The 15,409-nt window shown below is 40.0% G+C and overlaps 1 protein-coding gene across 4 annotated transcripts; it reads left to right on the top strand.

Annotated features, from left to right (window-relative positions):
* The first annotated feature begins 2,876 nt into the window (after nucleotides 1–2,876).
* On the top strand, nucleotides 2,877–14,097 carry LOC120553108. 4 transcript variants are annotated; one of them, XM_039791192.1, is made up of 10 exons: nucleotides 2,877–2,962; nucleotides 3,072–3,267; nucleotides 6,776–6,881; nucleotides 7,304–7,476; nucleotides 7,767–7,903; nucleotides 8,041–8,134; nucleotides 8,420–8,752; nucleotides 10,948–11,122; nucleotides 11,219–11,340; nucleotides 11,591–14,097. In XM_039791192.1, exons 5-10 carry the CDS (start codon nucleotides 7,887–7,889, stop codon nucleotides 11,909–11,911), a joined length of 1,062 nt encoding a protein of 353 aa, XP_039647126.1. In that variant the 5' UTR covers nucleotides 2,877–2,962; nucleotides 3,072–3,267; nucleotides 6,776–6,881; nucleotides 7,304–7,476; nucleotides 7,767–7,886; the 3' UTR covers nucleotides 11,912–14,097. The 4 variants fall into 4 exon arrangements, with proteins under 4 accessions (XP_039647126.1, XP_039647128.1, XP_039647127.1 ...); XM_039791194.1 differs by having other exon boundaries at nucleotides 2,931–3,267; nucleotides 11,276–11,340; XM_039791193.1 differs by having other exon boundaries at nucleotides 2,933–3,267; nucleotides 8,044–8,134.
* The last annotated feature ends 1,312 nt before the right edge of the window (nucleotides 14,098–15,409 follow it).

Below are 15,409 nucleotides of genomic sequence, written 5' to 3'. Positions count from 1 at the left end.
GAAGAAACCTGGGACAGACCCAGGCTCTTGGTAGGCGGTGTCTGACGGTGCTGGTTGGGGATGCGATAAACAGTGGCGATAATAGTCACATTAATAATGGAACAGTGACTTCAAATGGTAGTCGTAGTAGTTCATGTCATATCAGGGCGCTGCAGGGCGTTACAGGATGTAACGTGGCCCAGCAGAGCATGGATGGACGTAGCAGGAAGCAGCAGGGTTCAGCAGGACGCAGGATGACATTGCAGGGCACCACTGAGCTCAGCAGGGAGTGCAGCAGGACCACGGCGACAGCTGCAACCAGGATCTTGGTGCCAACGTTCTCCAAGGAAATACGCTGGGGGAAAAAACATAAGGACTCCGGGGAGTAAACTCCCCAGAAGCTAGGATTAATAACAAGCATTTCTGGAATGGGATGCACACAAATGGTAATAGAAAGGGAGAGGAGAGAGCAGCTCAGTGTGTCAAAGGAAGGAAGTCCCCCGGCAGTCTAGAACTATAACAGTGTAACTAAGAGAGACAGGTCATTCAACAATTAATGTTAACGATATCCTCAGCTAAGCCATCTACCTGTCTCTTAGACCACATCCCAACGAGGCTACTCAAAGAAGCTTTACCGTGGTTAACACTTCGTTACTAGATATGATCAACATGTCTCTATTAACAGGTTATGTACCGCAGTCATTTAAAGTAGCTGTGATAAAACCTCTTCTGAAAAAACCCACCCTCAATCCTGAGGTCTTAGCAAACTATAGACCTATATCTAACCTTCCCTTTCTCTCCAAGATCCTTGAGAAGGTAGATGCTAATCAGTTATGTGATTTTCTCCATAGCAACAGTTTATTTGAAGACTTTCAATCAGGATTTAGAAAGAATCATAGCACAGAGACGGCACTGGTGAAAATTACTAACGACGTTCAAACTGCTGCAGACAAAGGACTTGTCACCATACTTGTTTTACTAGATCTTAGTGCTGCATTTGACACTATTGACCATACCATCCTGTTACAGAGATTGGAACACTTAGTCGGCATTAAAGGAATCGCACTAAGCTGGTTTAAGTCCTATTTCTCTGATCAAGCTCAATTTGTAAATGTTAATGATAAATCCTCCAAGTACGCTAAAGTTAACCATGGCGTTCCACAAGGCTCAGTGCTTGGACCAATTCTATTCTCCTTATATATGCTTCCTCTTGGTAATATTATTAGAAAACACTCAATTAACTATCACTGTTATGCGGATGACACCCAATTATACTTGTCAATCAAACCAGACGAAACCAGTCAGTTAGCTAAACTTCAAGCATGCATTAAAGATATAAAATCCTGGATGACCTACAATTTTCTGATGTTAAACTCTAACAAAACTGAAGTTATTGTGCTGGGCCCTAAACACCTCCGAACTTCATTATATAAAGATATAGCTACTCTGGATGGTATTGTCCTGGCCTTCAGCACCACTGTCAGAAATCTAGGAGTTATTTTTCATCAGGATATATCCTTTAACGCCCATCCAAAACAAACATCGAGAACAGCCTTTTTTCATCTTCGTAACATTGCCAAAATTAGGAATATCCTGTCTCAAATCGATGCTGAAAAACTAGTCCATGCATTTTTTACTTCCAGGCTGGACTATTGTAATTCCCTACTGTCAGGTTGCTCAAATAAGTCCCTTAAGACTCTTCAGCTGATCCAGAATGCTGCAGCACGTGTTCTCACAAGAACTAAGAAAAGAGATCATATTTCTCCCGTATTAGCTTCGCTGCATTGGCTTCCTGTAAAATTCAGGTTTGACTTTAAAGTCCTTCTCCTGACCTACAAAGCCCTAAATGGTCAAGCACCATCCTATCTAGAACAGCTCTTAGTACCTTATTGTCCCAATAGAGCACTGCGCTCCCAGAATGCTGAGTTACTTGTGGTTCCTAGAGTCTCTAAAAGTAGACTGGGGGCCAGAGCCTTCAGCTACCAGGCTCTTTTCCTGTGGAACCAGCTCCCAGTCTGGGTTCGGGGGGCAGACACCGTCACCACATTTAAGAGTAAACTGAAAACTCTCCTCTTTGATAAAGCTTATAGTTAGGGAGTGAGGAGTTGCAGCGTCCGCCTAACCCGGCCCACCTGCTTCTCTTCGTAGTCATCAGATTTATTTATCATATAATCAATAATATAGTGAGAGTAGAGGGAGGCAGGCCAGTACAGCCTCTCATCAATGTTTTCATTTGTTTCCTTTTGTATGCATCCTGTCCCAGAACTGCTTGTTACTAACCTAGCTCTGGGGAGTTTACTGCCCGGAGTCCAAATGTTTCTTCTTCGCTGAGCTATGCTCTGCGATTCCCTGCAATGCCCGGCTGTGTCCTGCTGCGTCTTGCTGCGTCTGCTGCATCCACCCATGCTCTGCAGCGCCACGTTTCATCCTGCAACGCCCTGCTGTGATGTTCATACGCACAGAGTAGTCAGGATCCGTTCATATGTTTTGTAAAGGGGGGGCGTTTTTTTTTTTTCATCACACCCCCAACCGGTCCCGCCAGACACCGCCTACCAAGAGTCTGGGTCTGCCGAGGTTTCTTCTTAAAAGGGAGTTTTTCCTTGCCACTGTCGCAATAGCCACTGCTAATGCTTGCTCTTGAGGGAATTACTGTAATTGTTGGGGCTTTGGAAATTATAGAGTGTGGTCTAGACCTACTCTATCTGTAAAGTGTCTCGAGCTAACTCTTTTATGATTTGATACTATAAATAAAATTGAATTGAATTCAATTGAATTAAAATTTTATTCCACAAGCAATTAACATTGCACATAGAAAAAAAGAAATTAAAGTAATAGTATCGAGCACATAGAAATTTTTTTCCTATAGAGCTTGAATGCAACATTACTAGAGTGACTGACTCAGAGGAACATGTTCATTTCATGCCACTTCAAAGTGACACATTGGTGCTTGATCTTCTTTCTTCATCCTGATGATAGAAAAGGGGTAGGAAACGTTCACAGCAAAATCTGTAATGTTAATTTGAGTTAAATTCCCAGTGTAAATTATTCCGAGTGAATGGGTGTTGATTTGTGTGTTATTTTAACACTTACAGTGCTGAAAAAAGCTCTGTGGGGGGCGTCATTTCAAGGAGTTAGGAGCATACACTCATTTTGAGTTACTTTCCACATCCGTTTTTTTCGCGCTCATTCATTGACGAGCAGGATATATTTGTCTTCACTTACCGTGGCAGTGAATTTTGCTAGCGCCCAGAAGAAAACTGTGTGGGATTGGGATATTCGGTTTAAAAGGTAAGAACCACATTTATCAATTTATAAAGGCTGTTTGTCGTTATTTAAACCATGTTTTAACGTTAAGTGGGGTGTGATGCAGTCGATGTGCTTACATGTGGATTAATGGAATTTACTGCTATAGCTAACGGTAGCTAGCAAGTAATTTAGCATTTTTTCCTTATATTTATCAACTGTACGTTAACGTTAGAGGTAAACATTTACGTTGCGTGTTTAAATGTGATAAAAGTGCTTAACATTGTATTTACTATGGTTCTATTACGATAGCAGGGTTTTAGCTACACCAACTGAAAATGTGTATGTGGGGGTGGGGTCGTTGTCGCCGTTGCTTTTTATTTTTTAAAATTTGCAGACGGTTAAGTTGTGTGAGAGAACATTTCTGTCAGGAATATTCGGTTTAAAGGAGAACCACATTTATAAATGACACTCTAAGTTAGTCCAGCAACTGTAAAACGGTAAAATTACATTAGTGTGTTTTAATATAAAATGTGCTTAACGGTGTTAGCTAGCTAGTACGTTTAATGGAAGTAATTTTATGTGGCGTCGTCGTCAGGTTCAAGATGATTTGTGCACGTCCGCGTTTGTTTTTCGTCAGTGATGAAGGCGTCTTCACACTGGCCATTTTCGCTTCGCGCCGTTCACGTCCTCCATGTTTATAATAGCGCTAACATTACTCGCGTTTACCCGCCGGTGTATATTTGTACGCCCCAACATAGTTTCTTTCCGCCATCAATATGGCAGAAATACCGACAGTTGCAGCTTTGTTTCTGCTGTGGAAGTCCCAGATACGTTAGGAAATTAAACTGCGTCATGTCTGGATTAGTAACGTCATCTGGTGGAACGAACCAGTACAGCCTTCTCAAGTAACGTTACGTGTGCTGCTTCCAGCGCCAATGTTACTTGAGGTTCAGATTTAACTGTTTAGCTAGTTATTGCTAGCCTGGATGCCAGCCGAATTTAGCCCCGCCCACAAAATTCGAGGTCGGGAAGTTCGGTGTCAGTACCCGATCCGTTCCACCCATTGACATATATATAATGGACCAACAGAGCCCGTTGCTCTGGACGGAGACCAGTGAAGGCTATTAGAAGCACTTTTCCGGTGATGGCCAGCTTTACTGCGCAGCCTCCAACTGAGAGAGACAGCGTAAATGTGACGTGAGCAACGTGTCTGAAAGTTGTAAGTGTTCTGGTAGCTGTGCCGAGAGAAATCTCAATCATTCCCAATCTTACAGAGACGGAGAGTGTAGGTATATGTAAGGAGATAACATAAGCACAGGCTAATTATTGCTAACTAACATGCTAGTTAACATTAGTAATTAAACCTAAACAGCTAATGTAAGTCGAAACTGCCTGCGAGCTTCTCCTGTACTATACGGTAATTCCTCTACTGTGCGACAGTAAGTCACTTGGTTATGACACAATCGTTAGCCTATTTTTACAAAAACGTCTGCTACGGAGCCATAACGTGAGATACAAGGTAATGGAGCCTTTTATACGTTGTCGTGTTTCTTTAGAACTAAACAATGGACAAATCGAGTCTTTAAATGCTTCGGATGTAAAGTTATTCTCAGTCAAGTGACGTAAAAAAAAAATGGCGGTCAGCGGAATGCTAACAGGAGGTGATGGCCAGTTAGCAACAAAATGGCGCCATGATGGCTCGAGTTCTGAAGCGAAGCTTACCCCCTTGGTTCCACCGGCACGATCCGTTCTGCGCATGCGCAAGATGTTCACGCATGTGCTGTGGTACGAGGATTTACGACACTACCCAATCTGTTCCCACGCTTAGCTGAGACAGCATGTAAACTTTAAAAGACCCTCAAAATAAAACTTGAAAATAAACGTTAACATATATAACAGCTGTTACATCAGTTCTACTTTACTTGTGCTCATTTAAAATACAATCACTCAATACTTGTCTTTATTGTTATAACTGTAAAGTCTTAATTTAGCTGTAGCCTGCTTTTCCCATTATGTTTGACTTAACGTTATTTTAGACTGAATCTTGCTGTCCGTTCTGCCTGCACGATCCGTTCTGCGCATGCGTTATTTTAGACTGAAGGCTGTCGGCTAGCGGTTAGCCGAATTAGCTGTTAGCTATCCCGGTGGAGTCTAGTGTGGAACAGATTGGGCAGGTCGTAAAACGGTATTATCATCTGCGCATACGTCATGACATACGTGTCATCTTGCACATGCGCAGAACGGATTGTGCCGGTGGAACGGATCGGGTACTGACATTCGGTCTGGAGTTGCTCCGTTGAGAAGCAATTTTTGCCCGAACAGGATCTGTTCGGACCAATCAGATTGTCGGACAGATGATCAACAGTAACAGAATCAACCACGTCACCAAAGAACGCTTGGGTTGGATTTGTTGAGATGTGTAGATTCCACCATCGCGTCTGTTACAGAAGATATCGACAGCGCATTCATTTTAAAATCCTCAGCGGAGGAGCCTCAACAACTGCCCGAAAGCACGGTAGCGTTATATGGTGGAGCGAGATAGAGAGAGACTGAAGAGAGAGAGCGTTATATGGCGGAGAGAGATAGAGAGAGACTGAAGAGAGAGAGCGTTATATGGTGGAGAGACATAGAGAGAGACTGAAGAGAGGGACCGCCGGCGCTAGAACAAAGCCGTGAATCAGAGAAATAAAACGTGTTTTCGCCGATTCATCTCTAGAAATGCAACTGTAGCGAGCATGTCACTATCATTAACGTTATCCACATTTATATTTACAAGAAACAAATGATATATCCAGCTTCAAAAAAGTCTAAAAGTCGGAAATAAGAACGAATGCATTGTGCAAAGAGTGGTTGCTATGGAGACGATATACAATGTTGAGTTCTGTTGATGGTTGAGTTGAGTTCCGTTGCTCTGATTGGTTGTAGGTCTATCCAATGAATGCAGAGGCATTTTTTTTTTCCTGGTTCGGTTGGAACACGCCCCATAATCACAGCCCAATGGAGCGGTTTCAGACTCACATTCTGAGTATGACCACGTCAGGCTAAGTTATTTCAATAAACTGATAAAAACTAAGCTGAAATACAAACATTGTGATGAAGATTTGTAAAACGTTTGAATTCATACTATATCAGGTCCTTCCACAAGACAACAACCAAACAACCTTTTAAAATGTTCGTTCTTTAAATAGAGTTGTGGATAGATAGTGGATTTATACAAGTGGTGTGAACCCAAAATAACTAATTCCGCCGTGATTTACTTGTTAAATGGGTCTAAAGTATGCCAAAACAGCAACATCATGATCCATATTAAAAAGATTTTAAAAAAGTATCAGGTCCGTCTGCAAAATGACAAGCAAACAACTTTTAATAATGCTTGTTTTCTGAATAAAGTTCTAAAAAAGTTGCCAGGGCATCATGTTGCAAACAGAATATTTTGATTTTCTTTCTTTTCTTTTTCCTGCATATGATGAACAATCATCACTGTTGTTTGTGAAACATAGGCTAACATCTCCTTGCAGAATATTGAACCGCTTTTTCCTTTTTCCACTAGTTGCAGTTTCAGGATGTTGACATGTTGCTGAAGGTGAAATGCAATAGTATCAAGAAGTACATCAAATTGCACTCAGGCTTCACCTATTCAGAATTCATCAGGGAAGGTAAATCATTTGAAGGCAAAACAAAATATGTAGCCAATTTAACAACAAATCACAGCACAATATTATCTGTGGCAGAACTATTTAAATACTTTTGGCTGTATTTAACAGTTTATATTACATGTTGTGCCATAATATTTTATTTTAATGACCGTTCATAGTGGAATCATCAACATTAGTTAGAACATGGTTGTACATGATTCTTTTTAGTTTAACAGAGTTAAGCAGGATGATTTCAAAATTGCTCCAGGTGACTTTATCTGGTTACATTCCCTCCTTTTTACAGTCAAACGGGCAAGGTTGGGTCAAATTTGTTACAGATTACTAAAAATATAATCTGAATACTTTAGGGTTACTTAAAATGTTTATACTAAAATGGATAAAGCCACATAAAGTTAAGTTAATCAAATTCTCTCTTTTTAAAGAGTTTTCTCCTCTAGATCATTCAACACCATCTTCCCTCACGGACACCATATCACTTTCTTCAAGTGACAGTGACCTTAGAGAACTGGGTATTACCACAGGCAGAAATAGATCCAGCAAAGAAGACATGAGCAGTTCTGCAACAAAGGCTTCCGTGTCAGAGGCGGCAAAGGAGGTAATTGAGAGCTGGAAACGTCTTATTTTGATTTACTATCAATTATAAGGTGTCACGTTTAATTGAGATTATCACCAATCGAAGCATTTGGTTCCAAACTCACTTTTTTATCAAAGAAAATGTTATTTATTTGCTCCCTTCGTAGATGTTTAACTTTCACAACACTGCTGTTTTTTGTCATTCCTCTGAACTTTCACCCTTAGTCTATATAGACATGTTGTGGTATGTTTTTTTTAATAGACAGAATTGAACACTAAAACTTATTTTTCCTTTTCCTGTTATGCGAGTAGATGGTAGAAAAGGCCTTGCTTAAGAAGCCTGGAGGAGAGGATATTCTTGAGGAGTAAAAGTCAGAAAATTCACTAATGCACCGCACTCGGAGATAGCTAGTCAACATATTGGCGAGTGATATGACTGAGAGACATGGGTAAGATTTAAAAAGGTTTTTATTACAAAGAAATGTAATAAGGCTGTAATCTTGTAATGATATAACTAATGTAATGATATAACTAATGTTTCTTGTACTAAAGAAATTATTAAAGATTGACTTTCTTCTCTCTATAGCAGGATTCCTTCCCGTCAGCAGAAGGAGAAGTATGCCCTGGGAATTATTACACTCTTTCCCTCACTGAAGGATCCTTTTTCTCCAAAGGGCTATGTAAGTTTTACAACCTTGTTAAGAAAACACAGCACCAGATTTACAGTAAAGGGCTTTGGCGTTGTAGTTTTCATTATAAAATAACTACAGTTGTTTATAAAAGTGAAAAGATTTCAAAATTCAACAATCATGATGGTGCCCTGACTTGAAATTACTTGGGTTATAAGGATATTAAAAAGAAAATCTGTTAAATAAGTAATTGTTCTTTTGTTTCACAATGCTGCATCTTCACTTTATGTAAGATCGTTTTGTGATTATTTGTGTTTATTCATTTAAATGTAACAGGAGCATTTCTATGATGGGGAAAAAGGCACTGGATATTTAGCGTGGCGCCTCAAAACCATTTCCAGGACTACAGGAAAACGGCCAGTCAAGGAAGTCTCAGTACATCAAGCACAAGGACCACAGCGCCGAAGATCAGCAACCACACTGACTCAGCAGCTTGATGGAGATGCCTGCAGGGAGGCCATTTCATTTCTTGTTCACGCCCCTGATGAAGCAAGTGTATTTCAGAAGATGAAGATGACGTTTCAACATCGTCAGGACCTAGTGCATGACCCACAAAGAAGCACAGATGTCTTCAAAACATTTCCATGCTTTTTGGATGTCAAAGGACTGGTGAGTTGTATATTTCTTTATTTAAACCGAAGTCTTTAAAGGGGTGATAGAATGATTATATAGGGTATTTTACACTGTTCCTTAAGGTCTCCTAATAGGGTATGTAACATTGGTTGGGCTGAAAATTGCCCGAATGATATTTTATTAGGCCCTTAACTACCCTGTGAATATGGCTCTATTTGGAACAAGAGCTTTTCTTCCAAATATGGTATGCTGATGAATATTCAGAATGAGCTACGCGCTGATTGGTTTGAGCAAACTACATAGAAACACATGGGAGACTCGACAGCATGTCTCATTGCAAAGTTATACATTGTTTATCGGGCTATTTCGTTATTAAATTCACTTCTGATACTTTTTTAAGCGAGAAATCAACTATATAAAGCTCAAATATGGGCCGTTTTACGAAAATTGATGGCTAATTGCAAATTTGGTAAGACTGTGTGTCGGAGTTTAGCCGCTGGTGCTGCCTCGCCGTCCGCCGGTGCTGCCTCGCCGCCCAGCCTGCCTTCCTTCACAGACCCCGGCCTTCTATGAGGTACTTGGAGCTCCGTCACGGCTGGCAGCCCACAGCAGGGACTACCAAACGCTGCTGCCCTGACAGAGCTCCAGGGCCTTCAACTCCCCTCTTCCTGCTAGCTAAATGGCCCGTGTGTGAGAGTGAGAGCTCCGTCAGCGAGCTTGTTACACCAGCAATCTGTTACCTCATGTTACACACATGTCACGCCACTTATACAACATCTAACTAAATGTCTTATAAAGCTAACAACGGTGTCCGATTTCAAGTTAATGAATATTTGTGAAGACAAAGTGTTTCGTTAGCTGCGACTGTCCCTTCAATCCTAGCTATGTGTAGCTACAAACCACGGATAGTTAGCTTCCTTTTCGCCTTAATTCGATTATATTACAGTTTGAATTTCGTCACGCCACTTACACAACATCTAACTATATGTCTTATAAAGCTAACAACGGTGTCCGATTTCAAGTTAATGAATATTTGTGAAGACTAGTTAGGTGTTTTGTTAGCTGTCACGGATAGTTAGCTTCCTTTTCGCCTTAATTCGATTATATTACAGTTTGAATTTCGTCATGCCACTTACACAACATCTAACTAAAGGTCTTATAAAGCTAACAACGGTGTCAGATTTCAATTTAATGAATATTTGTGAATTCCAGAGGAATTCTAAGAGGAGGCTAGCTAGCTCTCATTGATAGAGCTACATCCAGCCGCAGGCGCTATCAATGAGACTCGCGGACAAGCGGCGTTTATTTCCCCAATCGTTTGTTTAAATAACTCAACACATTATAATTACACACATTTAAAAGAGTAACTGGAACCTGTGGTAACAGATTGCTGGTGTAACAAGCTCGCTGACCGCGCTCTCACTCACACATACCAGGCATTTAGCTAGCAGGAAGAGGGGAGCTGCAGGCCCTGGAGCTCTGTCAGAGCCGCGGTGTTACCGGTGACTCTGCGCGGGTATGGCTGCCAGCCGTAACGGAGCTCACAGCAGGCCGGGCGGCGAGGCAACAACCCAGGCAGCACCGGCTGCTTAATTCCGACCCACAGTCGGACAAAATTTGCAATTAGCCATCCATTTTTGTAAAACGGCCCATATCTGAGCTTTACATAGTTGATTTCTCGCATAAAAAAGTTTCAGAAGTGAATTTTGTAATGGAATAGCAGAGATCTGCGTGACCTAGCTAGATTCAGAAGACTACCTGATCTCAGGTCAGTTGTGTAGCCTATGTAAATGTTGGGGCGTGACTGTTCTCTTAAGGTTCCGGATTTTGAGATGCTTACGCAAGCAACTCAGCTTTGTTGAGATTTGCCCGTTTTCAGCGGCAGTTTCAAAATATGAGATTTTCATAGTAAAGGGGTGTCAATGGGATTTTGAGCTTCTATGTATGTCCTTTTTACCCACTGAACTGTCGTTATTCAACTATGACAGGGTAAAATCGGTTTTGCATTCTATCACCCCTTTAATATCCAGTGTTTTGCTGGATGTTAGCCATGAAAACACCTAAACATTCATCTTCCTGGCTTATTGATTGTCTTTTTTCCAAAATCTTTATTCTGATTTACACTGGTTTAATATACCACACACCGATATCAAAAATCACTAAGCTCACCATTAACAATGCACTGAGTCCTGGTTTCATACAGTATATATGCTTGTGTGTATAATCAACAGGTGAATCAAGACTTCCTGCTGCTGTTTGGTGCTGAAACAGCCTCCAAGATGCTTGAGAAGTGGGACACCTCATTCAAGCCCAAGGTCATCAAAGAGGCCAAACAACTGACTCCGACAACTGAGCTGTGCCGACTTCTAAAAGTTGCTGAGAATCTTGCAGAGAACGATGAAACGGGTAAGCTACACAGCATGCATTGTTCATATTACAAATTAGTTAGCTATTTTTATCTTTTCATATTAGACATTAATGCCTTGTTTTTCCTCCTGATAGACTGGGACAGTGACATCGCTTCAATTCTGCTTCTTCTCTATCTCTTGCCACCCACAGCTGGACGGAAGAGGACCAAAATAAGTCCAAGTGATGCAGTGGACAAAATGGTGCACTTTCATAAGGTACATTATATGCCTCATTTGTTAAAATTCCACGAGACAGTTTTTTTTAGTTATATGCACTTGCTAGCCATATGTTGCTTTTAAAGTGCGTTCCTTGCAGGCTAGTATGTCCCAATTACTTGAGGACTGTTTTTCCAGTGAAGCAAATTATCTCAAATCACAGGGGCAGTTTACAAAGTCTATTACATTAACATGGACCAGCAAGTACCAGATTCACTTGAAGGTGTACACATATTTCTTTTCTTTTTAGTCATGCTGCAGCATCAATGAATATCTGCAGGAAATGGAGAGTAAACAACCATACATCCTTGCCATTGGCCGAACCCAGAAGGCGATTGATACCTTCTACATCGCCGTTGACAAACAGCTCATCCTCTGCCAAGCCACCAGCTCGTTGGGTGCTTTTGATGAACTGTTTAAATCTCACTACGTGTTCAACTTGTCTTATGATGAGTCCCTGGTCCATTTCTACACTTTTCTGCAGACAACGGTCTACAACATTGATGTTACCACAACAGAGGAGTGTCCAAGAGTTCGTGAGTTGCGGGCAAAACTTTTGAATGACATATGAATATGTTTAAATGTTTCATATGTCAAGCAGTGCATGCTACCAGCCAGTGCCTAATAACTCATTTGCGAATCTGCCACAGTTTCTATCCAAGCACTAGGTTTAAGTTAGTTTGTGCACAAGATCATTGTAGGCGTCAGTTTTCAACATTTTCAGGGTTTAAAAAGCATTTAATTAGTGTGCATGATAAGGATTGTCAAAGTGGTGATGCAGAAACGTTAGTCATTTCAGGTGGATTTTCACAGTTTACAAAATGGTACAGAAGTTGGAACAGAAGTTGCAGGAACAAGTGTTGTGCAGAGCCCTGACACTGGGTGTTTTGATAACAATGGATCAGGTCAAAGTATCAAAGAAAACACAAAAGATATCTGTGCTACAATTATTACCAAACTCCATGGTAGTGGAATGGCAAATAGTGTAGTTTCGTCAATTATTAGTGATTTGGAAGAATTTGCTGGTGGTCTGCACTCCCAAGTTAAGCATGAAATACTGTCTGCTGTGCCAAAAGATAACCCTGTAAGATCTACATTGGAAAAGGGTTTTGAGAATTTTGAAAACCCATTTGTGAGTTTTAAAAAGTTTTTTAAAAAAAAATGTAGGAGTTCGATTTGATACAAGACGAAATAAAAATACAGGTACTTATGATCAGGTTCCAGTGAAAGACACTTTTGTTTACATTCCAATTTTGGAAACTATTAAATTTATCTGTCGCAATTCTTATATTTGTGAACTACTTGCAAAACCATGTGTATCAAAAGACTTTTGTGAAGACTTTTGTGAAGACTTTTGTGAAGACTTTTGTGACTTTTTATGAAGACTTTTGTGATGGAAGTTATTTTAAGTCACATCCATTGTTTTCTAAAACACAGACTTCTTTACTAATTCAGCTTTACTATGATGACTTTGAGACTGCTAACCCACTGGGTTCAAAATGTGGTGTTCACAAAGTTCGTGCTCTCTATTTTGACCTCCGAAATCTGCCTACAAAGTTAAACTCTGTATTGATGAACATCCATTTGGTGGCATTGTTTCACACAGAAGATGTGAAAAAATATGGCTTTGATCCTATTTTACAGCCTCTGATTGATGACATCAAAATATTGGAGAGTGATTGCATTGATTTGCCTTTTTCATCTGAAAAGGTCTATGGGACTATATGTCAGATAACTGGGGACAACTTGGGGATGCATGGAATAATGGGTTTTGCAGAGTCTTTCAGTGGACGTCACTTCTGTCGTTTGTGTTTGATTGAAAAAGATGATGCTCAGAATGTTTACAAAGAGGATGACCCAAAGATAATCTTGCGTGGAAAAGAGGTTTTTGAAATGCACTGCAGTGAGTTGCAATCAGATCCACAAAAGATGTGTGTCTGTTTGGTCTAAAGAAGAATTCAACTCTAAACAGCCTACAGTACTTTCATGTTTGCTACAACTTTTCTTTGGACATAATGCATGACATACTTGAAGGGGTGGCTCAGTATGAGATAAAGTTACTGTTTGAATATCTCTCGGAAAATGTGTTGTCAAAACCTGGTCTTTTGTCACGAATCTATGCTTTTGACTATGGCTACTTGGAGCGCAAAAATCGTCCGACAAGGGTCAACTTGGACAGTATAGGCAATAATATAGGACTCAACTCTATTCAGACTCTTTGTCTGGTAAGAAACATTCCTTTGATTTTTGGTGACATTGTGCCAGAAGGAAACCAGAATTGGACTTTGCTGTTGCTTTTACTGCAGATAATTAACATCATATTCTCTCCATCAGTTACACTAGGCATGACTGCATTTGAAGCATTTAATAATGGAACACTATGACTTGTTAAAACACTTGTATCCAGGTAGAAACCTGATTCCTAAACATCATTTTATGTTACATTACCCATCTTGTATTTGAAAAATTGGACCGTTAATACATATGTGGAGTATGAGATTTGAGGCAAAACGCAGGGTTTTCAAAAGCATACTTAAAAACTTAAAGAACATCACTGTATCACTTGCCAAAAAACATCAAATGTCCATAGCATCCAATTGGGAAACATCTCCTTTGAACCATGTTGAGTACGGACCTTTGAAAACATTTAATGTGGACAATGAGGAAAGTGGTGAAATGTTTGCCCAAGCCCTGCCCGCTGTAGCAAAAGACATCTTCTCTACTAACTGGGTAAAGATCAGCGGGGTAGAGTACAGAGCCGGGTTAGTCATTTGCAGTGGTACAGAACAAGAAATGCCTGTGTTTTGCAGAATAAAAAACATACTTTTAGTCAACAGTGTGATTTACTTCATAGTGAACAAGCTTATGGTTGACCATTTCAGTGAGCACTTTCATGCCTATAACGTGTTTGAAAGTGATGAAAAAAATGTGATGAAAGCAGACGGTCTTCAAATTTATAAGCCTTTTGACTTACAAAGTGCTTATGGTGGAGATAATAGCCTTTATATTGTACCATTATGTTCTCTGTAAACTTGCATAGAGTTCAGTTGTATGGTGCTTGGATATTTTTGTTATTAAAAAAGATTAATTCATCGAATGTTTGTTTTTTCTGGTAGTCAAAAAGCATGTTCAGAACATTGAATGTGACACAACTGTCATGAATACAATTTCGTGTCATAAAATAACACTTTTAAGAGTAAGGGAGTAACATGATTTAGAGTTAAAAATACACTTTAAAGTGTCATAAAATAACACTGTGAATGTTAGAAATTAACACCCTCAGTGAAAAGGAATAACTCCAGTTTAGTGTAAAAATTACTCTTAAATGTGTTAAGAAACAACACTCTGAGTGTTACATTTTTAACACTATTATGGAGTTAAAATATTAACACTGTCCAAAGTGTTAATTTAACTCTGAACTGGTGAGGATTATATAAACTCAGGGAAAGTGTTACATTTGACACTATGGGAGTTGAAATAACACTGACGTTTTTGCTGTGTTGCCTTTCCACATGTTCACCACCAGATGGCACACCCAGACTAGGCTAGGGGCTGTGCATTGGAGTCCCACAACAGTAATGATCTTGTCTGTCATATTTCATGTAGGCCTACATCAATATGTTGAATTCCTAATGCGGAAGGGGTTACAGGTCTACCGCAGAAGCTTTGTTTGTGGGCTCTTCCTCAGTTACTGAATAATAGCATAAGTAATATTACTCATAAACATAGTGTATACTGTATGTACATTGCCAAAAGTAAGCCTACTGAATCATAATCAAAATATTTCACAGTGTTTCATGTTAAGCCCTGTAAGATGCACAGATCTATGTCAAATGTATTTTGCACCGTATATAACTGACTCATTGATACCAAACTAAATTAATTACAAAATTAAGCACTGTTAAAGGATCTTTTCACTCAGTGTTTTAAACATGTGTTTAAATGGTAGGGTTAGCAAGCAAAAGGGAAGGCTATTAAAGGGTCCCAGACAGGAATTACTGGAATTGTTGGGTCTTTGTAAATTATAGAGTGTGGTCTAGACCTACTCTGTAAAGTGTCTCGAGATAAC

This window comes from Perca fluviatilis, chromosome 23 (genome assembly GCF_010015445.1).
Source record: "Perca fluviatilis chromosome 23, GENO_Pfluv_1.0, whole genome shotgun sequence".
NCBI lineage: Eukaryota > Metazoa > Chordata > Actinopteri > Perciformes > Percidae > Perca > Perca fluviatilis.
Note: the sequence above shows the minus strand (reverse complement) of the source record. Positions and strands in the feature narration are given on the sequence as shown.

What these genes read in the sequence shown, in the direction of transcription:
- LOC120553108 (XM_039791192.1), top strand. An exon ending in TTTTGGATGTCAAAGGACTG is followed by an intron (nt 8,753 to 10,947) that starts GTGAGTTGTATA and finishes TATAATCAACAG; the next exon opens with GTGAATCAAGACTTCCTGCT. An exon ending in TGCAGAGAACGATGAAACGG is followed by an intron (nt 11,123 to 11,218) that starts GTAAGCTACACA and finishes TCCTCCTGATAG; the next exon opens with ACTGGGACAGTGACATCGCT.